Genomic DNA, 26,222 nt, shown 5'->3' with positions numbered 1-26,222 from the left:
TCGCACATCTGGGATGTATTTGTTCTCTGTTTATGCATGGCACAAGAATAAGCACCAATGGCAAGGCACATTCTCTTTTTCATGGCGATGAAGACTAGACTGGCCGTTCTTCTTCCTCTGATTCTTTAGTTCTCAGGAATTCCCTCCCCTTTCGTAATGTATTTCCATAGTTTAGGAGGAGGAGGGAGTGCATTGTTTATTGTCCTCCACAGCAGAGCACTCAGTTCCACTGTGGAGATCACAGGCCCGTTGTTGTATGCATTTAACCTGTCTTTGATCGTTTGTGCCAGCCTTTGATTTGTTTTATTTACTCAGAAGAGTCTTCACTAATTAGGTTTCTGTAAGCGGTGTTTTGTAAAGAGATTTGCCCCAGCAGACAGAGATAAACACAGAAACTGTTGATGGAACAGCTGGCACTGGTACAGTAGCTGTGGGCAGAGTGTTTGCCCTAAATCTGATACAGTAGCTGTAAATTCTGTTTGCATACTGAAACCACATTTAAAATTGTGTGAATTTCATTACATTAACAAAACATCAAACCTAATTACGTTTATTTCTTCTTAAAGGGGTCATCGGATGCAAAACTCACTTTTACATGTTGTTTGAACATTAATGTGTGTTGGCAGTTTGTGTACATAACCACTCTTCAATGATAAAAATCCACCCAGTGGTATTTTTTTAATCTTCAAAAGTGCCTTTTTAAAATCAAGTCATTCTCGGCTTCTTGACGATGTGACGATTGACATGAGTGCCTTACCTTAGATCCGTCCTCACCAAGCTGAAACAGTCTGACTCCGATCACCATTGTGCGACTCAGGTGCAGTGGAAGACAAGAATGTGTCCGATTGAGCGAATGAGGTGTTCTGTTGTTGGATGTAATAATGAACATAGCAGTCGTCATTTACTCCCGACATCTGAGCCGCTGAAGATGCAGAGGATAACGTTACTTTCATTTTTGAAAGGAATGCGCCGATCCCGATCTCCATATGCGTCTATGTTTGTGTGAATCATTTGTGATGCAGCTTCACCCACAGCAGAAGTGAGTATAAGGGGGTTTTATGCATCTTTGCAAATGGCCTTTCTTAATAATGTGCTAGTTGGCCAGTTTCACAGCTAAACGCAGCTAAACTCGGCTAAAGTAAACACTACGGTTCATCAATCCACGGCAGAGAGGGGCAGGGCAAGCAGAGCTCATTAGCATTTAAAGGAACATGCAGCAGAATAGCTTGCTCTAAAAAGGGCTGATTTTGACAAGGTAAAAAGAGTGTTTTTGTTTTAGTATGGTTTCTGTAAAATTCAAGGTGAGACCCAACCCAACAGTTCTTCATACAGTGGACCACCAGTAAAATTGATCATTTTTGAGACCAAAAATTATTCAGACACTTTGACCTGACCATGTTTTGCTAAAGTGTTTTTTTCTTTCATTGCTAATGCAACCTTTTTACACCACAGAATTTAGCACTTCTTGGTAACTGGTCAACAAAGTATTGATAGTTGTGTAATTATATTGTATTGTAATCCATTACATACCTTAAAAGTTATTTGACATTATCAAGATGAATTTGTTCTGACACAGTTTAACTTTAGTTCTTGTCATGTTTTATTACCATAGAGTGAATAAACTGTGAATATGAAAAATGTTGAAGATGTCTGAGTAAATTTTGGTTTGACTGTAGATTCAAAATAATATTTAAAAAAACAGTATATGCACACATACATATAATGTATAATGTACTCTGGACAATTTACATCTTATTTCAGCGAGAGCTGAACCTTGCCTTTGAATTTCCGTTCCTTCTCTTGAGCTCTAGTCAATAGAAGTTTCCTCTCTGTTATTGTAATCCCAAAGGTTACTGCCAATTACCCAGCCAAGACACATAACACCACATGACTTTTCACTCACTGTGAAGGTGTCGATGATGTCTTCATTACATTTACAGTCCCTATAAATTTTCATAGAAGGAAAGGTTCTTGAAGTGGTACCTCAGCACACTGATGAATGAGTGCCATGAATGTTCCTGTTGCGTCACATCACTGATCCAATTGAAAAGCACCTTACAGTAGATTGTTCACTGGTTCTTGTTCTTCTTAAAATAATAGTTCACCCACGAGTGAAAGTCAGTTATAATGTTCTCACCCTGAATGATTCCAAACCTGAATATACTGTACTTTCATTGTATGGAAAAGAGCAGCTTGGATATTCTCTGAAATATTTACAGTAAATACAGTTTAATATATATACAGTTGAAGTCAGAAGTTTACATACACCTTGCAGAATCTGCAAAATGATAATTACTTTACTAAAATAAGAGGGATCATACAAAATGCATGTTATTTTTTATTTAGTACTGATCTGAATAAGATTTTTTTCACATAAAAGACATTTACATATAGTCCACAAGTGAAAATAATAGTTGAATTTATAAAAATGACCCTGTTCAAAAGTTTACATGCGCTTGATTCTTAAAACTGTGTTGTTACCTGAATAATCCACAGCTGTGTTTTTTTAGTGATAGTTGTTCATGAGTCCCTTGTTTGTCCTGAACAGTTAAACTGTTCTTCAGAAAAGTTCTTAAGGTCCCACAAATTATTTGGTTTTTCAGCATTTTTGTGTATTTGAACCCTTTCCAACAAAAACTATATGGAGGACAACTGATGGACTCATATGCAACTATTACAGAAGGTTCAAATGCTCACTGATGCTTCAGAAGAAAAAACGATGCATTAAAGTTTTTGAATTTGAAGATCAGGGTAAATATACCTTATATGTCTCTGGGAAACATGTAAGTCTCTTCTGTAGCTCTTCTGGGCTGTACTAAATAGAAAATGATATTTAGGCAAAATAAGAAAAATGTACACTCATTCCATTCAAAAGTTTACACCCCCGGCTCTTAATGCATCGTTTTTCCTTCTGAAGCTTCACTGAGCATTTGAACCTTTTGTAATAGTTGCATATGAGTCCCTCAGTTGTCCACAGTGTGAAAAGATGCATCTCGAAATCATGCAGTCTTTGTTGGAAAGGGTTCAAATACACAAAAATGCTGAAAGACTAAAGAATCTGTGAAACTTTTCTGAAGAACAGCGGGGAGTTTAACTGTTCAGGACAAACAAGGGACTCATAAACAGCTACCACTGATCAAAAAAAAAGTTGTGGATCGTTCAGGTAACAACACAGTGTTAAGAATCAAGTGTATGTAAACTTTTGAACAGAGTCATTTTTATAAATTCAACTATTATTTTCTCTTTGCTGACTATATGTAAACGCCTTTTATGTGAAATATCTTATTCAGGTCAGTACTAATTAAAAAAATAATGTGTCTGTAAACTTTAGACTTCAACTGTATATTATCTCACCTATGCCACCAAGTTAGCTGGCACTACCAGATGTGCCTTCTCAAAAAATGAAATAAATAAAAAATGAGTACATGACATTACTAGTGACTCGGCAACATTTTTTGCTGCTTACGAGAAATTTGCAATGAAGCAATTACAGTACATAGTTGAGTAATGCGGTGAACTCTCATAAAAATAATACCTGAAGAGGTACTTCTACCACATAAGCATAAAATGTTGTCTCCCCCTCATTATGGGCTGATATCAGAGATAATTGGCCTGTCCCCAGACAGTTTAAGCGTCTACTCTGCCGTTAATGAGTTGGTATTAGTTCGGAAGTGGTTTGCTGTGGAATCTGTTGATGTGCGCTTTGAGTCCTGTTATGCTTCTCTACATTTATTACTTTTCCATCCCTCCGTCCTGGGAACATTTGTAAACCTCTGGGATTGTACATGCTGGTTTTACTTTGTTCCTGTGACTCATTGGCACACTGAATGCAAAGGCAAATTTTCATTTCATTGTCAAAAAAGAATGACGTTACTCATGTAATGAGAACATACTGTAAGCTCATGGTCATTTAATAGCTATTTGTGGGATATTAGAATAAGTTCACAGATTATGATGTGGCTCTGTTTGTGGAAACCCCCCAGGATATGATTAAGCAAATGTTTGAGAAGTGACTCCCTTAAAGACACATTACCCTAGCTGTATTTTACCTCCTCTTGTTTGACAAACTATAAATGGGAGTGTTTGTTTATATCCTTTCGCAATACTCAATATTTCTTTCTCTCTGCTTAGGGACAGAAAGGCCATCCTGGTCCTGCTGGCCACCCTGGAGATCAAGTGAGTTTCTGTTCGTGCCATTATTTTAGTTTTCTTTCCACGAGAGGAGAATTAAAGGAAATGAACTATAATCTTTACATGACCAAAGTACACCCCTGGGATCATATTACAGATAAATCTGTCATATTGACCATTGCTCTGTAAACATTTGAAGGCCAAATCCATTCATTTTGAAGGAATTTTGCCTGATGGAGTTCCCCTATGCAAATTTTGCTTCGGGTTAAAGTTTCCTAGCTGGCAGAATTGGAAAACTTGGATTCTGAAGTCATTATTCCCATATTTTATTTGTGGCTTTCTTTCGCCTGTGAAATTTCACTAAGCAGATGAGACCAAACCTTAGCTCTGATTGTCTTTTCTGTTTAGTAGCCATAATTATTTCAGTTGAGCTCTCATTTAAAACTTTTCAGATCCTTTGAGACTAAATTGGGAAGTGTGTGTTCAGCCCAAGTTCAAACTGGACATAAATTTTAAGATTAATAAAGTAGCACATTCACGAAAATGATTAAATGCCTTCATTTTTTTGTCAGATAATTTTTAATGACAGCAAATTAATTGACATTCCTAGTAAAATATGCATGTGACAACAAATCTTTCATCTAACAAGAACACTTTGATACTTAGTTGAGATGCATTCCATCATCTACACTAGCATACATAGTAAATTACGAAAACAAAAAAGAGACTGATTCTGAAAAATCTGTCTGACTTTTGTCCTGATGGTCTGGACTTCCTTAAATGTTTGGAATTTAGAGAGATATAGTAGTATAAAAATAATATATAATGCTTTCATCTTTGTTTTATAATCTCAGCATTCTGTGGTGGGCCACACACGCTCCACATTTGTCATATTGACAAAAATGGCAGCATGAAAAAAGACTAACTATTTACAGACATGCAGAAGAATAACATGTTGTTTTAATAGAAAGGCCTTTAACTCCTCTCTCTCTCCAATGTGCTTTTTATCTTTCTTTTTGTTTGTTATGGCTCTCCACAAGAAGAGTTTCCAATGCTAATGACATATTTATAGTAATGGATTTTTTCCTCCTTGTATTCTTTTCATTCTCCTCTCTCCACAGGGAGAAAAAGGACCGGATGGAAGCCCGGGTGCCAAAGGTTATCCTGGCAGGCAGGTGCAGTAAATCTTCTGTTGTGCTGCTGGCTTGCACAGTACTCACCGATACGAGTATAGTGAGACAAGTAGTAAACTGTCAGGGCTTGTATTGGAGCCTAAATCAGCTTGCTCTGCCAACATGACCACTTGTTTTGACACCGTTTTTGAAAAATGAGAGTTGCTTTTGGAATTAACGGGCAATGAAAATGGATTTTATTTTGAGCTTAGTGTGCTAGCACTAAATTAATAATTTTTGGGGTGCCAAAGGCATGAATGATACCTGATCTTTGGAAAAGTCATTTGCAAATGAAGATTCTCCCACTTTTGATAGACGTTCTCCCACTTCTTCTGAGTCTACATGTGATCAGACGCAACTTTTCCAGATTACCAGATTCACATGCTTTACAGAGGTGGCCAAAATTATTAGAACACTTGTATCTTCGCCAGTTAAAAATGGTTTTAAGTCAGTTATTTTTATATTTTGCTGTAGTGTGTCAGTAGGAAATATTAGTTTACATTTCCAAACATTCATTTAGCCACTTATTGTAATGATTTGTTTGCATAAGGAGTCTGACAACAGCCAGCGTTCCACACAAAGATCTGATTTCATCTTCATCCAGTCTGGAATGACATGAAGAAACAGAACAAACTGAGACAGACCAAATCCACCAATTTCACTGGCTGTTGTCAGACTCCTTGTGCAAACAAAAACCTCACTGGATTATTTTTAGTTAATGTCAAAATGAATGTTTGGAAATGTGAACTGATATTTCCTATTGACACACTACAGCAAAAGATAGAAATAACTGACTTAAAACCATTTTTAGCTGGTGAAAATGCTAGTGTTCTAATAATTCTTGCCACCACTATATTTATTAAAGCAAAGACTAATTACTCATTAAACATTTCTGATAGTTTCCAGTCTTATATGAATTCACCATTAGGCATGTTTTGAAAAAATATTTTGTCATTTAGTTTTACGTATATTTCTTGGATTCATTGTGGACTTACAGAGATTTAGCTGATTTAAGTCTTTCAAGAGATGGTTCACTCAAAAATGAAAATTCTGCCATTTACTCACTCTCAGGTTGTTCCAAACCTTTATGAGTTTCTGTCTTCTGTTGATCACAAAAGAAGATATTTAAAAGAAATTTGGTATCCAAATTGACAGTTGACAGTAGCCATTGACTTACATAGTATGGAAAAAAATACTATGGAAGTCAAAGGCTACTGTTTTTGGCTGAACTATCCATGGCCAGGTTAAGCTAGTCAAAATCGGCACATGCTACAAAAGCGCACATCCCAGTTCAGTTTATGTTTAAAATTTAGCAAGTCTGAAGTGGGAATTGTGAGAGGTGTTGCCAGAATTGTTTCACAGTTTTCAAGTACATTACTACATTACTACATCAAGTACATTACTACATCACAGGAATAAATTACATTTTAAAATATATTCAAGTAGAAAATATATTTTTAAATAGTAAAAATACTTTAAAATTGTACTGTTTTTGCTCTACTTTAAAATAAAAGCAGGCTTGGTGAGAAAAAGAGACGTTTTATCTAAAAAATATCAAAAAAATCTTTTGACTGGTAGTGTATATCCTCCAAACTCTTGATAAGACTGTCTTCAGGAGGACATATTGATTGGCAGTAGATCAGCTTATTTGCTAGTTTCCACCTGTTCAGCATCAACTCCAATTTGTTCCTTATGATTATCAAGCTGTCATTTTTTGATAGTGTATTATACACAGTGTACTCAAGTGTTTTACCTTTAAAAATTGCAACATAAAATAAAAGTGCATACAACTGATTTTCTGATTCAAATTGTGTAGACACAAAATATTATTGGTCCAATCTGCAGGTATGAGAATATTGCATTGTTTGTGTTTTGTAGGGTTTGCCGGGGCCTATAGGAAATATGGGACCAAAAGGCGTATGGGTAAGGGACAAATAACACAGAGACTCTCTATATTGCCTGTCTAAATATATTGGTTTCCTGTTATTCAGAGATTTTTTATTTATTTATTTTCTTAATAAGAAATAATTTAGAGTGTGTTGGATATAAATTAATCATGTTTATAGAATTCCATGTTTGCGTTTACTTGTAAATATGCCTAAAAGTGATTGAGCTATTATGTAGAGGAGGTTTTGTAAGGGCTGCTACATTTTTGAAATTAAAACCTTGTTTTCCAGTTTGGAAACTCTGAAAGGCACCAGAAAAGGAAATGGTTGTAGACATTGAATGATCCGTTATTTGGAGTTGTTTTCATTATAAAACCTCAGAACATCAGCACTGAAAGTATACCGCTGTCAGCTGGGTTTTACATTATAATTCCTCTAACATTTTAAAATCAGTTTGGTCTTGTAAAGTATATGGCAGCAGTGTACATCCAAAATCTTTTATTATTTCCCTTAGTGCTAAAATTTTTATTAGTTAGTTAGTTTTTTTTTTTACTGTGTATAAGATTATAAAACTGTATTTATAAACTTAATGCATTTTTGCATTTTATAATGTTGATATAATGCATGAATTTTTCATGTTGTTTTTTATTGTTGTACATGTTGCTATTATTATTCTTTGTATTTATCTCATGAAATGCATCATTCCCTCACCATTCTTTTTCTCTTCATGATTTCTTTGTATGTTCATCTGTGTTAACCTTGTGACCCAACCCCAGCCATCCTGCTGAATGCCAGTGTGATCCCTGGTGTGAGGGTATGTGCCCTTGGACTACATCGTGGAAGCCAGCACCATGCAGTCCATGGGCATATACACTTGCCTCAAGGCCTAGATCTTCACAGAGCAGCCACTGTCCTCAAAAGACCTTTCCAAGTCAATCTGCACTTTATCAAGGGATATTCAGACCATATCGTTCTAAAGTCTCTCTGTTTATTTCTTGTCTTCTTACACTCCCCTTTTTTAGGGCTTCATTGGAATCCCAGGCGTCTTCGGTCTCCCTGGACCAGACGGAGAAAGAGTGAGTTTTGCTGTTGTTTGTGGACTAAAGTCATTTTTTGCAAATTATGAAAGTCATGAAGAAATGCATGACTTTTTCTGTAGTGTGTCAGTAGTAAATATTAGTTTACATTTCCGAACATTCATTTTGCCATTAATTGTAACAATCCAGTGAGATTTTTGTTTGCACAAGTAGTCTGACAACAGCCAGTGCTCTCCATACAGAGATCTGATCTCATCATCATCCAGTCTGTCTGGAATGACATGAAGAAACAGAACAAACTGAGACAGATTAAATCCAGAAAAACTGTGGCAAAGTCTCCAAGATGCTTCAAGAAACTTACCTGCAAATCTACAGTACTGTTAAAAGTTTGTGTAAAAAATGCTGTAAAATGAGGATGCTGTCAAACATAATGTTATAAATAGATTTTCTTTATCAATTAACTTCTATTAACTAAAGGAAATCACAATTTGGTGTGACCATCCTTTGCATTTAAAGCAGCACATAGTTTTTCACTTAGCTTTGCAAGTAGAGATCGGATCAGATCTTTGTGTGGAGCACTGGATGTTGTCAGACTCCTTGTGCAAACAAAAATCTCACAAAATTATTACAATGAATGGCAAAATGAATGATTAAAAATGTAAACTAATATTTCCAATGGCACACTACAGCAAAAGAAAGAAATAACTGACTTAACCATTTTTTGTTGATGAAAATATTAGTGGCCTAAAATTTTTGCGCAGTACTGTAAGTCTTATAGAAAGGAAGCAGTTTTAGCTGAACACAGAAAACAAACCAAACATATAACAACACACAAAATGTGTGTACAAAACTAAGGGTGTGCGATATACTGGTAGACATGATTAACTTGTATTTAAAGCAAAATTAACTATATATTGTGATACATATACTTACCGTGAAATAGGATGACCATATTTTAGTTTTCAAAAATGAGGATGTAGGACGGGGGGTGGTTGGGGTCCTAGTTTTGGTTGCGAAATATGTCATTTCCATACCAAAACTATATATTTTACAGTCACCATTATGCAGATTGATCATAAACACAGCTAAAAAGCTTCCTACCACAGTGGCCATCCTTCACAAAACTAATATTTACCATAGTTTTATCACTGGTAGAATGCCAAATGTTTCAATACAAGCATTTCAGTCAAATGGAATTTATGCAATATTTAAAACTTTTAACCCACGGGAGAAAATTAACCCACCACAACAGTTTAAAATCGGACCAATTCCATGTTAAAAATGCAGATTTGGCAACCCTACATCCAACAACAGCTGCATCCAAAGCGATTTAAATACTCTAAATATTGATAGCGACTCTGTGATGTGCTAAAATATAAATATTATCAGCCATTCAATATTAGAATGTTTGCTGGAGTGGGATTAAGAAAACAGTCCCGCACAAGGCTTTAATACAAAAACGCACACAATAAATGGCAACTGCAGAAAGCAAAAGCCGAATCCAGGACATTTTGGGCGATTTAGCTCATATTGCCCTCCCCTATACAAAACAAACAAAAACTTGAATGAAACTTTATTAACTGTTATTAAAGTTGTGCATTAAAAGTCCAATGATGTTCCCTTCAGTCTGTAGTAAAATGTGTGGCATGATGCAGATGTATAGTCTCGGTTTTAGTTGCCCCTAGAGGAAATATTACTTGAGCAAAGCCCACACACTTACACATGTGCCTTGCATGTATCACTCTTCTTTATAACGGTGTAAATCCAGAGCACTTGCTTTGAATAGGAAGCCTGGTGAAAGGGGCACGCTCCACTAAAACCACAGAGATCCCCCTTCAAAACAGTAGTTAGTCTCAGTTCTCACAATATTTGCTCAGGAACCTCGAGCTGGTGAATTCCGGCCTGCAATACTTTGTGGAAATAGCAATATAAGCCCCCGGGAGCTGGAATATGGCCTGCTGTGGATTAGCCAGATCATGTCTCCTATTTTCAGACCCAGAGGGACAGAGTTCATAGAGAGCTGAGAGAGCCTTTTGTGTACAGAAGAATAGAAACTAAAGACCTTTCAGCATTCACACAGTCTGTTGCATCCACTGGGATTGGTAATTGATTAATTCCACTGTTTTTTTTTTTGTCATTTCTGTCTCTTTTTACCTGTCCCTTCTGTCTGCTGTCTCATCTTAGGGTTTACCTGGTCCTCCCGGGAAGAAGGGCAAGATGGGTAGGCCGGTAAAGTTTTCTTTCACCATCCTCTTTAGACAACCTTCTGTGATTGACTTACCTTTGTGTTCAGTGATTTGTGACCTTTTCTTGCTGTTTAAAAAGTTGATGTTTGAGGGAGTCTGTTTGCGCTATCTACAATCTTAAAGCAGGGTTTCTCAACCATTGGTCCAAAGCCAATTGGATGGATATATTAGAGTATTTCACCCAAAACTTAACATCTGCAGAAAATTTACTCGCACTCAGACTATCCAAGATGTAGTTTGTTTTTTTCACTGAAACAGATTTGAAGAATTTTAGCATTACATCACTTGCTCATCAATGGATCCTCTGCAGTGAATGGGTGTCATCAGAATGAGAGTCCAAACCTCTGATATAAACATGACAATAATCCACATGACTAGCAAAAACATTTTTTCATTGTTCCTGACAATCTATCCTGGCAGTAGACAGAGCTGTCTTATTCTGTTTGGATAAGTAATACTAAATGACCACTCATTTTAACAGTCTTTACCAACTGTACACCCATAATCTTCTCTATTAACCAAAATGAAGTTGGTCCTCTGAGTCTGCGTATTTTCAGAAGAACTAGACATTAAGAATTCAGGCTCATCTTTTTCCAAAACAACTACCAATTATGTGCAGTTCCCTCTAGATTCAAAGCACAAATGCAATGCCAAGCACAGATTCATCTGTTCTTAATAAGCAATTCTCTAACTCTGCAGTTCTATCTGATAGGCAGCACATGCACCTCGGCTGTAACTCACTGTTTTTCCTTGTTGGAGGACAAAAAAAGATCTCTGCATGGCGCAAGTGTTGACTTTGGCCTTAAGACAAGCACACGTTTAGCACAGAGGGGAGTGCGACGTCATAGCTCTTGTCCTCTTATATAACATAACAGTAGATAGAGGGGAAACAGCGCTGTCAGCGAATCCCTGCCGGTCCTCCTCTCGCTGCTCCTGGTCGTTGCCAGTGCAAGGAAACCCTCAGCCATGGAATTTCCTGCAGGGCTGACAGAGAAGAGAACTAAGCTTGTTTCTGTGACTCGGCAATAGTTTCACTAAAAACTCCCACATATCATGTTTTCATGCCATTTTAAGTCTTACTTTGACATAACAAAGTGGTTATATCTAAGTGTGTGAGTTGTTTACTTGCTTTTTTTAATAGTCACAACGCACAAACACAAGAGGCGGAATTTATTGCATGAACCAATCACAGCCGATCATAACCAGTCATATCCAATCATATCATGATAGCTATTGCCTCAACTCATGTGACTTTCCCCCATTCATTCTCATTTACCCCCCAGGAAACTCACTGCATGCTTTAAGGGGCTGTTAAAACTCAATGGACACATAATGTTATTTGATCAATAATACGATAAATTAGCAGTAATATTGTTAAATATTATTACTTTCAATATAGCTGTTTTATATTTTACTATGTTTTAAATACAGTTTATTCCTGACTTGACTTTCAGCAAACATTACACCAGTCTTCAGTGTCACAGAATCTTTCTCAAACCTGATTGGCTGAGAGGAGTGCAATATTCTAATGCTATCAGAACTCCAACTGCTTTACAATTTGTATCACTCCACTTGCAGTATTTCTCATATGTGACCCTGGATCACAATACCAGTAAGTAGGGCGGGTATATTTGTAGCAATAGCCAAAAATACATTGTATGGGTCGGAATTATTAATTTTTCTTTTATGCCAAAAATAATTAGGAAGTAAAGATCATGTCCCATGAAGATATTTTGTAAATTTACTACCATAAATATGTCAAAGCTTAATTTTTGATTAGCAATATGCATTGCTAAGAACTTTATATGGACAACTTTAAAGGCGATTTTCTCAATATTTTGATTTTTTTTTGCAGATTTTCAATAGTTGTATCCAGACTTTTAATGTCTGGTCAGTATGTATTGTTAATCTTTATAATATGGGCGGCATGGCTAATGTGCAAATGCAAAAGAAAAATTAGTTCCATCTTATCTAACTTACCACACTATCCACATTAATACTAATACACAAACATTAATTTTAAATAGTGGTAAAACAATTCTGGCCACTGACATATTCCACATTTCTATGTGTATAGGAAATATAGTTGGTGGTTAGAACTTATTCTATCCTATTGCTGCTTTCCTGTGGCTGTTTTTTGAGATCCAATTTTTCAGTATCCCATGATTATGGAGTGGTTCTGGTGTTACAGAGGTTTGCGCAGAATTAGAGTGAAAGGACAATGTTTACCGTGTTGGCAGTTGGAAACAGCATTGCACAAACTGTATCTACCCTGATTCTAAGTGCGGTTTCTTCATGTCTTGCTCTGCTAAGCTCTGCTGTCTCTCACATTTGTGTGCTTAGGGCTTTCAAGGAGATTTTGGGGAGCGAGGACCACCAGGACCTGATGGAAACCCAGTAAGTAGTGCTACATCAACCACTTGGCCAACTGCCATCTGGGGGAACTCCAGTTTTCTTAAGCATAGATGTTTGGGGTTATGTTTATTATCAGGTTTAGTGTATCAGAATATTCCTGTGCAGTGGGAGAAATGTTCACCAAAAATCATCCTAAAGTCTCCTAGCCTCTGCATGCCCTTCTCTTTCCTGTCATACGCTGTTATGCACATACGGTTATACAAGCTGACCGGGCCACTCAAACCGCTACTCTCTAATAAATACCTTTGATTTCTGCTACCACAATAACACACACAAGCCAGTTGGGCGTCCAGAGTGTGCAGCTCAGCATTGAGTAATATTGGTAACGAGGAAATCAGCTGTCACTACCGGAGTCTACAGCAGAAATCTGTTTTAGTCATTACAGGGGTTGCTTCACTTTTGATCGTTTTCCCATACTCTTTACCCAATATTTCATCTTTTCTGTCTTATTCATGTTTCCATGTTCCATAATATTCAAATAAGATGCATATTGATTCGCATATTAGGAATAGTTCTAAGACACAAGTATATCTGAGCAATAAAATGTGTATTGTCAAAAAGTTTTAGTACAATCTGTAGAAAATTCAAATGCAGAACCACATTTCACCAGCTTGTTAGTGGTCTTTGCAAAGCCAATCATCACAGTCACTATTGCTCATACTTGCAGTTAGAAATGTGAAAAAATCCAATCTTTTGTCATGTTAAACAGATGTGCACTATATTTTTTTCTACGTAATCAGGTGTTTACCTGGTAGTGTTTCTTTCTTTGGTACAATTGTGTGAACTACCTTTGTCCCTACTAACCCACTTTAGCCATCTATAGCTGAGCCGGCAGTAGCTTAGTGTACCGCTAGCCTGACCGCCTGACTCCCTGCTGTACTGTAACCCTAACCATATCGCAAACGCAGAGGACACGCACGCCTTCACCTCAATCCTTTTCCTTCATCGGCGGTCACTCAGCAAGAGCAGCCGACCCCGTAACATCTATCTGCTCTATTTCAAAGAACAAGGAGAGTGAAAATACACAGGGGATTTTTTGGCCTGCTGTTGAGGGAGGAAGTAGCTATGGCAGGTAGCAGCGGGCCAGTCACGCCGCACAACAAGCCCCTCTCTGTACTCCACAGCGTGTCTCTTTCATTGGCTCACTGAGGGGTAGATGCAGGCAACAGATTAGCTTGCTATCAGGGAACAGAGGCTTCCCTCCCAACCTTCCTCCAGTAACTGTTGTGCCAGTAACGCTCAGTGTCTGCTCTCTGTTTCTCACAGGGGGAGATGGGTGCCCCAGGTCCTGTTGGCATCCCTGGTTTTATTGTGAGTAAACCAACATTAAGTTATTACCATTTAACCTTCTGGCTGCAAGTACTTTTCTTCCCGACATTGATGCGTTCTGATTTTCTTTCTGTTGGCATGTAAATATAGTGCGTGCATTGTACAGTTGTATGCTTGTTTAAGCTTTTTATATTTTATGGCAGGGTGATATGGGCCTTGTTGGAATTGTGGGTCTTCCTGGATTAATAGGACCAAAGGTAATTACATTGAAATTGTTATGAACATCCCTGCTGAATAGTCTGTTTCAAACTAGACTTAAGGGATTTGCTAGTCTTAGCTGATTTAGTATGGTTTGGCTGGTCTCCCGGCCTAAAAAGTAGCCAAAACCCCTCTAACATAAGAAAAACACACCAATCTAACCAGATTGGTCAGGCTGGGAGAAATCAAAGAAAATGATCTTGCAAATTACTTACTTATAGTTGTCTTTGTACACTATCGTGTTTGGAATTTTAACATGATTATATTAACAGTTGAAATGACACTCAACTTTAAACAGATGTCAATATTAGGATAAAGCAGTTACTAGATCACACACAGTATTACATCATTACATAATATTTTAATTTTCAGGACATGACTTTTATAATCACATTTAATGATATATTAATATGGATTCCTTTCATAGCACCAAATGTTGTAGGCAAAAGCTATTTAATAATTTTTAAAATAAGATCATAATAAGTTTAGATAAGTTTGATTAGATAAGTTGGCCTTCAAGGGGCTTAAAATAGTTCAGATTTGTTCTTCAATTCATAAAGCGATTGTACCGGTTCTTCTTTTTAAGATTTGTCTCTGGTGTCTTACAGGGTGTACCAGGAAACCCAGGCGAGTCTGGACTGAAAGGTGATAAGGTGATCTGAATACCCTTTATTAGCTTTTGTTTCTTCTATATTTGATAAATATTCAGCTTTGCCATCACAGAAGTAAATTATGTTTTAAAATATATATTAAAAATGAAAAAATATTTTAAATTGTATTATTTTACAATAGAAGAATAAAGTGTAAAGTTGGCAACTCCAAAAAAAAAAAAATGTATTTAAAAAAAAACGTTCACATAGCGTACATGACGTTTCGAGCATGCAGGCTCTTCATCAGAGATGTGCGTGCTTTTGTTTTGCTTTTATTATTTCACAATAGTACATAGAGTTTTCTCTCTGTCTGTGATTGTAAAAAAAAAAAATCAACAAATAGATAAATAGATTTTAAGATATGAGACTTTCTATAAAAATTACTTTATACAATATATAAAAATTTGACATTTTTACAGTAATGAATTCTGTCAAGTATGATCAATATAGACTATCAGTCAAGAGTTTTCGGACAGTACGATTTTTTATGTTTTTTAAAGAAGTCAAAATACAGCAAAAGCAGTAATATTGTGAAATATTTTTACTATTTAAAATAACTGCTTTTTATTTGAATATATTTTAAAATATAATTTATTTCTGTGATCAAATCCACATTTTCAGCATCATTACTCCAGTCTTCAGTGTCACATGATTCTTCATAAATCGTTCTAATATGCTGATTTGATGTTCAAGAAACATTTATTATTATTTTTATTATTATTATTATCAATATTTAAAACAGTTGACTAACCTTTTTCAGGAATCTTTGATGAATAAAAAGATCCAAGGATCAGCATTTATCTGAAATAAAAAGCTTTTGTAGCATTATACACTATGCCATTCAAAAGCTTGGAGTCATTTTTTGGGGGGGAAAGAAATTATAGAAATTAATACTTGTAAAGCCAGGCCAGCAGAGGGAGCCCTTACCCACACTGACTGTTGCTGCTCCCTCTGCTGTCTCATTGGTTACTTCCTGTTTGGTGGCCATTTAAGGAGGCCTACACCAAACAGGCCCCGCGAAGTATTGTTTTGCCACGGTTTTGTTTCATAGTCATAGTTTTTCCTTGTTTCATTGTTTTGTTTCATATGCTACTTTGGACTGCTCACTTAGATTTTGGAACAATATATCGACTTTGCACTTCGTTTGAGTGGTTCCTCGTTTACTGTGGGGGTTGTGGATGAAGAACCTTGCCACCCCACAGTACCCACAACACAACAGTGCTTTCATATCCCATCCGTCATGTCTGGAATTGTTCATGTCATGCCTGCCAAGCCAAAGCTTGCTCACGTCATGTCTGCCAAGCCACAGCCTGCTCACGTCATGTCTGCCAAGCCAAAGCCTTTTCACGTCACATCTGTCAAGCCTGCTACCAAACCACAACCTGCTTACGTCACATCTACCAAACCACAACCTACTCACATCACGTCTGTGAAGTCACAGCCTCCTCACGCCAAGCCTGCCGTCCCAGGGCCTGCTCACACCATGCCTGCCGTCCCAAAGCCTGTTCACAAGATGGCCGCCATCCCAAAGCCTGTTCACAAGATGGCCGCCCTTCCAGAGCCACTGCACAAGATGGCCGCCCTTCTAGAGCCACTGCACAAGATGGCCGCCATGCCAGAGCCTGTCGCCAAGATGGCCGCCATCCCATAGCCTGTTCACCAGATGGCTGCCAGCCCCGAGCCTGCACTCAAGATGGCCGCCACGCCAGAGCCACTGCACAAGATGGCGGTCGCATCGGACCTTGTACACAAAATGGCCTCTACATCTGCACTTTATCATGTCAACTCTGTTTCGAGGTGGCTGGTGTCCAGCGTGAAGGACCCACCACTACTGTCGGCTGGTCTCCCTAAACTCATGTCAACCAAGCCAGCACCAACTTATGCCACTTCATTCAAGCTACAGCCTGTTCACATCATGTCTGCTGTTCCTGCAAAGTCAAGTCACGTTACAACTGCTGTTCCTGTCAAGTCAAGTCACGTTACAGCTGCTGTTCCTGCCAAGCCAAGTCACGTTACAGCTGCTGTTCCTGCCAAGCCAAGTCACGTTACAGCTGCTGTTTCTGTCAATCCAAGTCACGTTACAACTGCTGTTCCTGCAAAGTCAAGTCAAGACACAGAAGCACTTCCTGAATCAAGTCAAGACAGTTTCACTTCCTGAGTCAAGTCAAGACACAGCTTTATATCCTGGGTCATGCCAAGACACCACCTCACATCCTGAGTCAAGCCAAGACATGGCTCTGCCATGGCTACCCAAGTTACCTGCTCCGCCATGGCCTCCTGGTCTGCCTTCACCGCCAAGGCTCCTTGCTCTGCCTGCTCCGCCATGGCTTCCTGCTCTGCCTGCAGCGCCAAGGCTCCCTGCTCTGCCTGCAGCGCCAAGGCTCCCTGCTCTGCCTGCTCCACCATGGCTTCCTGCTTTGCCTGCACCACCTAGGCTTCCTGCTCTGCCGGCCCCGCCATGGCTTCCACTACTCCACAGTCTGCCATTGTTTCACGGTCCAGGCCCACCTCCGCTTCATGATCCAGGTCTGCTATTGCTCCATGGCCCAGGTCCTCCAAGTTTCCACTGTCTGCCACTGCTTCACGACCCAGGTCCTACAAGTTTCCACTGTCTGCCACTGTTCCACGGCCCAGGTCCTCCAGTGCTCCGCTGTTTGCCTCTGCTCCAAGGTCCAGGCCCTGACTCTGATCCTGTTCCCCTGCATGGACCTGGCCCACCGTCCCACCCCTGTTTTGCCTCTGTTCCACCACCCTCCTGGACTGTTGTTGTTTTGAGTGCCAGGAGTCGCTCCTGTAACGCCAGGCCAGCAGAGGGAGCCCTTACCCACACTGACTGTTGCTGCTCCCTCTGCTGCCTCCATTTAAGGAGGCCTACACCAAACAGGCCCCGCGAAGTATTGTTTTACTGTAGCGGACTCTAAGCGTTTTCTCCTATCTCATTGCCTTGTTTTTGCCACGGTTTTGTTTCATAGTCATAGTTTTTCCTTGTTTCATTGTTTTGTTTCATTTGCTACTTTGGACTGCTCACTTGGATTTTGACCCACGCCTGTCTATTGGATTACGCTTTTGTCTTGACTTGGATGTTACGGTTTGCCGGTGTTTTACCTGGCCTGTCTTGACAACGATCTGTTTAATAAAGCTCGCATCTGGATCTTACAACGCTTCCTACGAGTCCTGCATTTACAATACTTTTATTTAGCAAGGATGCTTTAAATTGATCAAAGGTAATAACAACATTTATAATGTTACAAAAGATTTCTATTTCAGATAAATTCTGTTCTTCTGAACTTTCTATTCATCAAAGAAAACCGAAAAAATTATACTCAGCTGTTTTCAGCATAATAATAATATATGTTTTTTGAGCAGCAAATCAGAGTATTAGAATGATTTCTGAAGGATCATGTGACTGGACTAAAGATGTGAAAAATGTAGCTTTAAAATCACAAAAATAAGTGTTTTAAAATATATTCAAATAGAAAACAGTTATAATAAATAGTAAAACATATTTCAAAATGTTACTGTTTTTTTGTATGCGTCTTCATCATCCTAAAAATTTGTCACACACAGAAACCTTGCACACTGATGCATATTATGTTATCGGTTGCGAAACAATTAGCAAAACAATACAAAATGGAGTCTTCAAGCAGTGAGGATCTGGATGTCCTCTCTCTTGTTAAAAAGAGAAAAAGAAAGAGGAAATGTTGGGTCCATCTTATCCTGAGATTGTGTAGAGAGGAAGGAGAGTTCCGCCTCCTTATCAAGGAGCTGTGGGATTGTCCCAAGTTTACTTCAGGGTGTCAGTGGCTCAGTTTAATGCTTTACTAGCGATACTGAAACCACATATTAAAGAAAGACAGTTTCTGTGAACCAATTGATCCTAAACTGGCAGTATGTCTACACACCAAACTGTGGCATCAGAAAGGTGCGCACCAGGTATTGAAACCAGCATACAATAGCCATTTCTAGATTTCTAGAATTGTCAAAACACCTCTCAAAAATTTTATGACATGCACAAATTTCTGACGAGAATTTCGGACTCAGTGTGCAAAGACCTTTAGTCTCTGAGTCTGCCAGCTGGACAGGTGCTGACAGCCCTGTACTTAAATGTTGTATTTTCCTGCTAGGCAAGATATTTATAAAACTTTGTTTTGGACAGCTACTCTGATCTCCATGTCTACAGTTACAGACACATTGTAAAATAAATACAGTACAGACATTGACACAGTTTCTGGAGTAACTTGACTAATGTGATTGAACTGCTGGGACATCCTGATTTAAAGGCCAGAGAGTGATGTTTTGTCCCTGTTTTGTCTGTTGACAGGGTGAATTTGGCTTGCCAGGTGAACCGGGAGAACCTGGATTTCAAGGTGACAAGGTATTTCAGCTAACACATTTTCTTTTGACGTATTCACATACAGTGTCTGTGTACATAAAAAATATTCACTCAGAAATTGCTTGTAAATTTCACAAATAATTACAAAGAAACCTCAACATTGAATTTATCTTTCATTGCAGTAATCTTTGTTTTATTTATAACTTCAACAAAAAGTTTTTATTTAAATAACTGTGTGCTTATAATTCATTGAACTTTCCAGGGTAATCAGGGCCCACCAGGTTTACCAGGAATTCGAGGAAAGCCAGGACCACAGGTTAATTCATAAGTTTTTTTTTTTCATTGTGTTTGTCCAAGTTGATTAATCTTACATCTTTAGTGCTGATTTGACAAAGAGTCCAATTATAGCAAGCTGTTTATCTTTTAGGGGAAGCCTGGAGATCGAGGCCCAGATGGTTTTCCAGGTCCACCTGGCCCTGAGGTAATTGTGCTTTCATTTCGGGCCAAGTGTACACTACAAAGACAGAAGGTCATTGCCTTGTGTACTATTAAAAGCTAACTATTTCATGTTTTACACTACATCTAATCACAAATCAGCTGTTTATTATAAGATTAAATTCTTCCCACTACAATTCAGTTCTCACACAAACTCACACAAAATAAACTACAAAACATGTCTTTCAGCTGCACTATGTAGGTCTTAAATTGGAGTCTAAGTGTAGCCAATTCACAGACTTACAACATAAAAGTGCACTTGTAGTGCACTTGGCTTTTGCAGTTCCTTTTGTTTTCACAGCGATGTTCATTAATTTGCAATTGTTTAGAAAGCTCACACAGTCCTTCAATAGCTTTCAGAGTGAGAAATTAAGTAGCTGTTACAGATGGAGTCTTTTTAGATAAAGTATAATGAATCTAGTGCTAAGACTAATGTTGTTACCCTTTCTCAGGGTTTTCCAGGGGATATTGGACCACCAGGAGAGAATGGCGCTGAGGGCCCAAAGGTGTGCATCTCTCTTCTTCAAGCTTTTGGTCCCCTTTCCAAAATTTGTAATTGGGTGCCATGCAATTTTTTTTAAAACCTTGTAGGGGAACACAGGAACGAAAGGGATTCCAGGCCCTACAGGAGTTCCTGGACTGGAGGTAGGAGCAGTTTATACCTAAACCAAAAGGGTCAGACGGGGATATATATATATAGAAATCCTGAATTTATAGCTGTAAATCTGAATCTATTACTATACACAATATCTGCATATATAGTTATAAACACTGTTTAACATACATGTTTATGTGATAATTATTCTCTGTGTATAACTGTATGTGTCATTTTAAAAACATAAAAAGTCACTTTATGAAAATAAGTTCAATACAACTACATTTGTAAGTCTATTGGCATATACATGGAAGCAATTTATAGTCACAAAAACAACATGTAATATTATAATTAATAAATATTTGCCTTTGGGTAAAGGCAAATTTATTCATGTTTGGATACATTTCAGAACAAGGCATACATTCGTAGACGGTTAGGTTTTTAAGTAAGGCCAGTAAAATTCTTTGTAAACCCATCAAGGCCTGGTGTTTTACTATTATACAGCTATGAGATGCCATTAACATGCTTTAGAATACTCATACTTTTCCTTTTGCATATGTGACCCTGGACCACAAAACCAGTCTTAAGTCGCTGGGATATATTTGTAGCAATAGCCAAAAATACATTGTATGGGTCAAAATTATTGATTTTTCTTTTATGTCAAAAATAATTAGGAAATTAAGTAAAGATCATGTTACATTAAGATTTTTTGTAAAATTCCTACTGTAAACCTATCAAAATGTAATTTTTGATTAGTAATATGCATTGTTAAAAACTTCATTTGGACAACTTTAAAGGTGATTTTCTCAGTATTTTGATTTTTTTGCACCCTTAGATTCCAGATTTATATTTCAGTTTTGTAAAATTTAACCTTATGACTGGTTTTGTGGTCCAGGGTCACATATTAGGTAATTGTTCCATAATGGTGACACACTGATGCATAAAATACGGTGGGGAAAATAATTATTTGATCCCCTGCTGATGTTGTACGTTTGTCCACTGACAAAGAAATGATCATTCTATACTTATAATGGTAGGTTCATTTTAACAGTGAAAGACAGAATTACAAAAAAAAAAAATCCAGAAAAACACATTTCAAAAAAGTTACAAATTGATTTGCATTTTAAGTAAAATAAGTATTTGAACCCTTCACAAAACATGATTTAGTACTTGGTGGCAAATCCCTTGTTGGCCGTCACAGAGGTCAGACGTTTCTTGTAGTTGGCCACCAGGTTTGAACACACCTCAGGGGGGATTTTGTCCCACTCCTCTTTGCAGATCCTCTCCAAGTCATTAAGGTTTTGAGGCTGATGTTTGGCAACTTGAACCTTCAGCTCCCTCCACAGATTAAGGTCTGGAGACTGGCTAGGCCACTCCAGGACCTTAATGTGCTTCTTCTTGAGCCACTCCTTTGTTCTCTTGGCCATGTGTTTTGGGTCATACCCATCCACAACATTTTCAGTGCCCTGGTTGGCTTCAATGCCTAAGCCCTGATGGTACATAGCCCCTCTCCATCATCCCTTTGATGCGGTGCAGTTGCCCTGTCCCCTTAGCAGAAAAACACCCCCAAAGTATAATGTTTCCACTTCCATGTTTGACGGTGGGGATGGTTTTCTTGGGGTCATAGGCAGCATTCCTCCTCCTCCAAACACGGCGAGTTGAGTTGATGCCAAAGAACAAGATTTTGGTCTCCTCTGACCACAATGCTTTCACCCAGTTCTCCTCTGAAACATTCAGATGTTAATTTGCAAACTTCAGACGGGCCTGTACATGTGCTTTCTTGAGCAGGGGACCTTGCTGGCACTGCAGATTTCAGTGCCTCACAGTGTAGTGTGTTAGCAATTGTTTTTTTGGTGACTATGGTCTCAGCTGCCTTAAGATCATTGACAAGATCCTTCTGTGTAGTTCTGGGCTGATTCCTCCTCGTTCTCATGATTGAATCTTGCATGGAGTCCCAGACCGAGAAAGACTGACAGTTATTTTGTGTTTCTTTTATTTGCTAATAATTGCAACAACTGTTGTTGCCTTCTCATTAAGCTGTTTGGCAATGGTCTTGTAGCCCATTCCAGCCTTGTGTAGGTCTACAATCTTGTTCCTGACATCCTTAGACAGCTCTTTGGTCTTGGCCATGGTGGAGAGTTTGGAATTTGATTGATTGCTTGGGAGCCTGGCAGCCAGAAATCTTGCTGATTGATAGGAGATTGAATAGTTATTTCACTCATTAAAATGCAAATAAATGTATTAATTTTTTTTAAATGTGTTTTTCTGGATTTTTTTTGTTGTTGTTGTTATTCTGTCTCTCACTGTTAATACACCTACCATTAAAATTATAGACTGATCATTTCTTTGTCAGTGGGCAAAACGAACAAAATCAGCAGGGGATCAAATAATTATTTTCCCCACTGTAACTAGATATGTTTAAATTATTGTTAAAAAGAAGCATCTGTGAGCAAGCTGTGGCTGGTTGTACTGTACCAGCACAATGAGGCACAATTTTAACAAAATGAACAAAACTGAACAAGAACAGTTTAAAGCAATTCTGCGTTACTTGTTGTGAAAAAAAAAAAAAATGTTGGCAACACCATATTTTAAAAGTCCTAATCACTATAATTGTGTAGGTGCTTATTACTTCTTAAATAATAATGATTGTGTTTTAAACCACAGGGAGATCAGGGCCCAATAGGACCACCAGGGGCTTCAGGGCTAGAGGTGAGTGCGCTATTCATACACCCAGTAGATATATTGAGTTAAACTTCAAATTAGTAATCTTAGCAAGCACAATGTTAGCTTTGGCTCTGTTCATGACCAAAGGCTTCTTCAAAGTCATTGGTATGTTTTGTTACAATGTTAAATGTACATCTCCACCCAGTGTTTATTGTTGAAATGATACTATATTGCTTATTTTGCAATTGTGGCATCATTTTGCTCGAATGTAACCTGTTAATACTGGTAGTTTTCCTGTAATTTTATAATTTTGTTGTGTTACCCTTGAGCATTTGTCATAATATTGTAATAGGCTTCACGCTCTCCTATTGGTCTATGTCACTCAGCAGGGACTTTTATAATGTGTGAGTTTCAAACCCTCCAAATACAGCAATTTTCCTCTATCCCAAAACAGTTTCACAAGTTTGCTGTTTTGAATGCTGCATTCAGACTTGACCCTGATCCAGCAATGATGGTGTAAATTGTAGTAAAGAATAGTTCTTAAAGTTTTTAAAACTTGTCGTACAAACAGCTGCCTGTATCTGACAGCAAGAGATGAATTCAAATTATCAGTTCATTGCATTTAACCCACTTTTCCATGTACTCTACTGTACTCTATGGAGTCTATCCAAGTGAGGCCAGTGTGGATATTTAGCTAATGAGGCAGAGGGGGTCAGACATTAACTAATCGATGACTAGGGGAAATCTATCCAGGCTCCAACAGGAACACTTCTGAGTATTTTTCACTGGGTTTGTGAGACAGAAGGTGTTTGATGCATCTGTTTCTGAATTATTTAATGAAGCTGCTCTCTCTGGGAGAGCTGATATATTGTTGAATAGAGGAGATTGGTCCCAGGAACTGGAGCTAATGAGATGTCAGGGAGTAGATTTAGAGAATTGGGAGTCCAGTACTATGGGTCATTTCTACTTTCTGTTCAGGGCAGACCTGGGAGGAAGGGTTTCCCTGGGAATCCAGGGGAGGATGGAATGAAGGTAAGAATTCATGACAGCCAAATGGCCACCATAATTTAGACTCAAATTTTCCATTAAATGTGTTTCTTCAACTATTTGGCCAAGTTTGGACCTATTAAAAATCTTCACACTCTCTGTATTGTTTTTCCACTAACAGTGTACTGTATATAAAGTAGATCCAATCATTGTTTTTTTTTTTTTTTGTTTGTTTTTTTAAAGTCATTATCCTTAATGAAAATTTCGACCAAAGTGTTATTTCATAATCACACCATAAATTATGTAGTATGTTTAACCCCATAAAGCCTTATGAAATAATAGTCAGAAAAATGTATGTGTTAATAAGAGTTTTAATAGAGTACCATATTTGATTTATTCATTTATGGCTCATATAGTATGATATAGGAGAATAAGGAGCTTTTAGGAAAGAAAGACTTTATTCAGAAGCCAAACTGAGCAAAAATATTTGGTAATAGTTGCTAATATTTATATGGCCAGAAAGCAAAATGTGCACTGACGCTCAAAAGTTTGGGATCAGTAAGATTTTAAATGGTTTTTAAAGACATTTCTTATGCTCGTCAAGGCTGCATTTATTTATCAAAAATACAGACAAAAACTGTAATATTGTGAAATATTATTTCAATTTAAAATAACAGTTTTCTGTGTGAATATAGTCAAAAATTTAATTTATTCCTGTGATGCAAAGCTGAATTTTGAGCATCGTTACTCCAGTCTTCAGTGTCACATGATCCTTCAAAAAGCATTCTAATATGCTGATTCATTAACATTGTTAAAAACCATTGTGCTGCTTAATATTTTGTTGGAACCCCCCCCCCAGGATTCTTTAACAAATAAAAAGTTGAAAAGAACAGCGTTTAGTTAAAATAGAAATAACTTGTAACAATATAAACTACCATTTAAAAGTTTGGGGTCAGCTAATTTTTATTCTTTCTTTTTTTGAAAGAAATTATTATTTTTTTATTCACCAAGGATGTGTTAAATTGATAGTAAAGACTTATGTTGTTAGAAAAGATTTGTATTTTGAATAAATGTTGTTCTTTTTAACCCTTTATTCATCAAGAATCCTAAAAAAATAATAACAGGTTCCAGTAATTAATCAGCATATTAGAATGTTTTTTTAATTATATTTTAAAATATATTAATACACCATTATTACACCATTATTTTAAACTGTAATAATATAAACAAACTACTTATATAAAGTGCATATAAATATTAGTTGTCAATCTATATCTATTAATAATATGTCTTAGTAAGGTGATATTTAAATCCTTAGTTTTATGATTTTTTCTATGTTGGGCACCGTTGTTTTTATTACATGAAATGGTTGCACTCAGTGAGCTACTGGCGCTACCTGTTGTTATTTTTACCTCAACACAACTCGGAAAATAAAATACTCATACATTGACCACAGCTACTGAAATAGCTTAGAGGTGGTGAAGGATATAAGCATAGGCATGTATAAAACAATATGATTTTTTTAAATAATGTAAATCTTTCATGGGTTTTCTACTACATATTTCAGTAAGAGACATCATTTACATTATTTTAAGCCATACAAGTCTAAACACCCAGGTTCCTAGTCTACTGAAGCATGTAAGGCTAATTTTATAACTAATATGCATACTCTCAATACACACAATTAAGTGATATTTTTACAAATTGTGCATAATTTGACTAAATGACAACTTGTCTATTTATGATATTTGCCTCAGTTTTTCCTAATCTCACAAATCACATTTAATTTCAAGATGTGCATTGACACTGTTGTCTCCTTGGTAAACAAGTACACTAATGTTGGATAAAACCTAATTATGGCTAATATATTGCTATAGTTGAAGAAACACCCTTGACTTTTTCTGTTTCCAATAATGTGTATGTTGTTAAAGAATAAATTAACATCTAAGTGAGTTTTTGAAATGCAAATATTGTCCGTTTGCTGTAGGGAGAGCCTGGGTTTCCTGGAAATCCTGGGATGCTTGGTGAGAGGGTAAAGGATTTTTGTATACTTCTGCTATGTTTATATGTGTTTTGATCTAGAG

The 26,222-nt window shown here is 37.4% G+C and overlaps 1 protein-coding gene across 1 annotated transcript in view; it reads left to right on the top strand.

Moving 5' to 3' along the window:
- Nucleotides 1–26,222, top strand: part of col27a1b (collagen, type XXVII, alpha 1b) — a 101,008-nt gene that overhangs the window by 43,867 nt on the left and 30,919 nt on the right. Inside the window, exons 8-24 of the mRNA XM_073841093.1 lie at nucleotides 4,132–4,176; nucleotides 5,253–5,306; nucleotides 7,182–7,226; nucleotides 8,212–8,265; nucleotides 10,411–10,455; nucleotides 12,816–12,869; nucleotides 14,154–14,198; nucleotides 14,360–14,413; nucleotides 15,023–15,067; nucleotides 19,386–19,439; nucleotides 19,660–19,713; nucleotides 19,825–19,878; nucleotides 20,345–20,398; nucleotides 20,484–20,537; nucleotides 23,152–23,196; nucleotides 24,130–24,183; nucleotides 26,126–26,170. Of these exons, the coding sequence (XP_073697194.1) occupies nucleotides 4,132–4,176; nucleotides 5,253–5,306; nucleotides 7,182–7,226; nucleotides 8,212–8,265; nucleotides 10,411–10,455; nucleotides 12,816–12,869; nucleotides 14,154–14,198; nucleotides 14,360–14,413; nucleotides 15,023–15,067; nucleotides 19,386–19,439; nucleotides 19,660–19,713; nucleotides 19,825–19,878; nucleotides 20,345–20,398; nucleotides 20,484–20,537; nucleotides 23,152–23,196; nucleotides 24,130–24,183; nucleotides 26,126–26,170 (855 nt within the window). The remainder of the gene's footprint in view (nucleotides 1–4,131; nucleotides 4,177–5,252; nucleotides 5,307–7,181; nucleotides 7,227–8,211; nucleotides 8,266–10,410; nucleotides 10,456–12,815; nucleotides 12,870–14,153; nucleotides 14,199–14,359; nucleotides 14,414–15,022; nucleotides 15,068–19,385; nucleotides 19,440–19,659; nucleotides 19,714–19,824; nucleotides 19,879–20,344; nucleotides 20,399–20,483; nucleotides 20,538–23,151; nucleotides 23,197–24,129; nucleotides 24,184–26,125; nucleotides 26,171–26,222) is intronic.

The sequence above is a fragment of the Garra rufa genome, chromosome 5 (genome assembly GCF_049309525.1).
Source record: "Garra rufa chromosome 5, GarRuf1.0, whole genome shotgun sequence".
NCBI classification, from domain to species: domain Eukaryota; kingdom Metazoa; phylum Chordata; class Actinopteri; order Cypriniformes; family Cyprinidae; genus Garra; species Garra rufa.
Note: the sequence above shows the minus strand (reverse complement) of the source record. Positions and strands in the feature narration are given on the sequence as shown.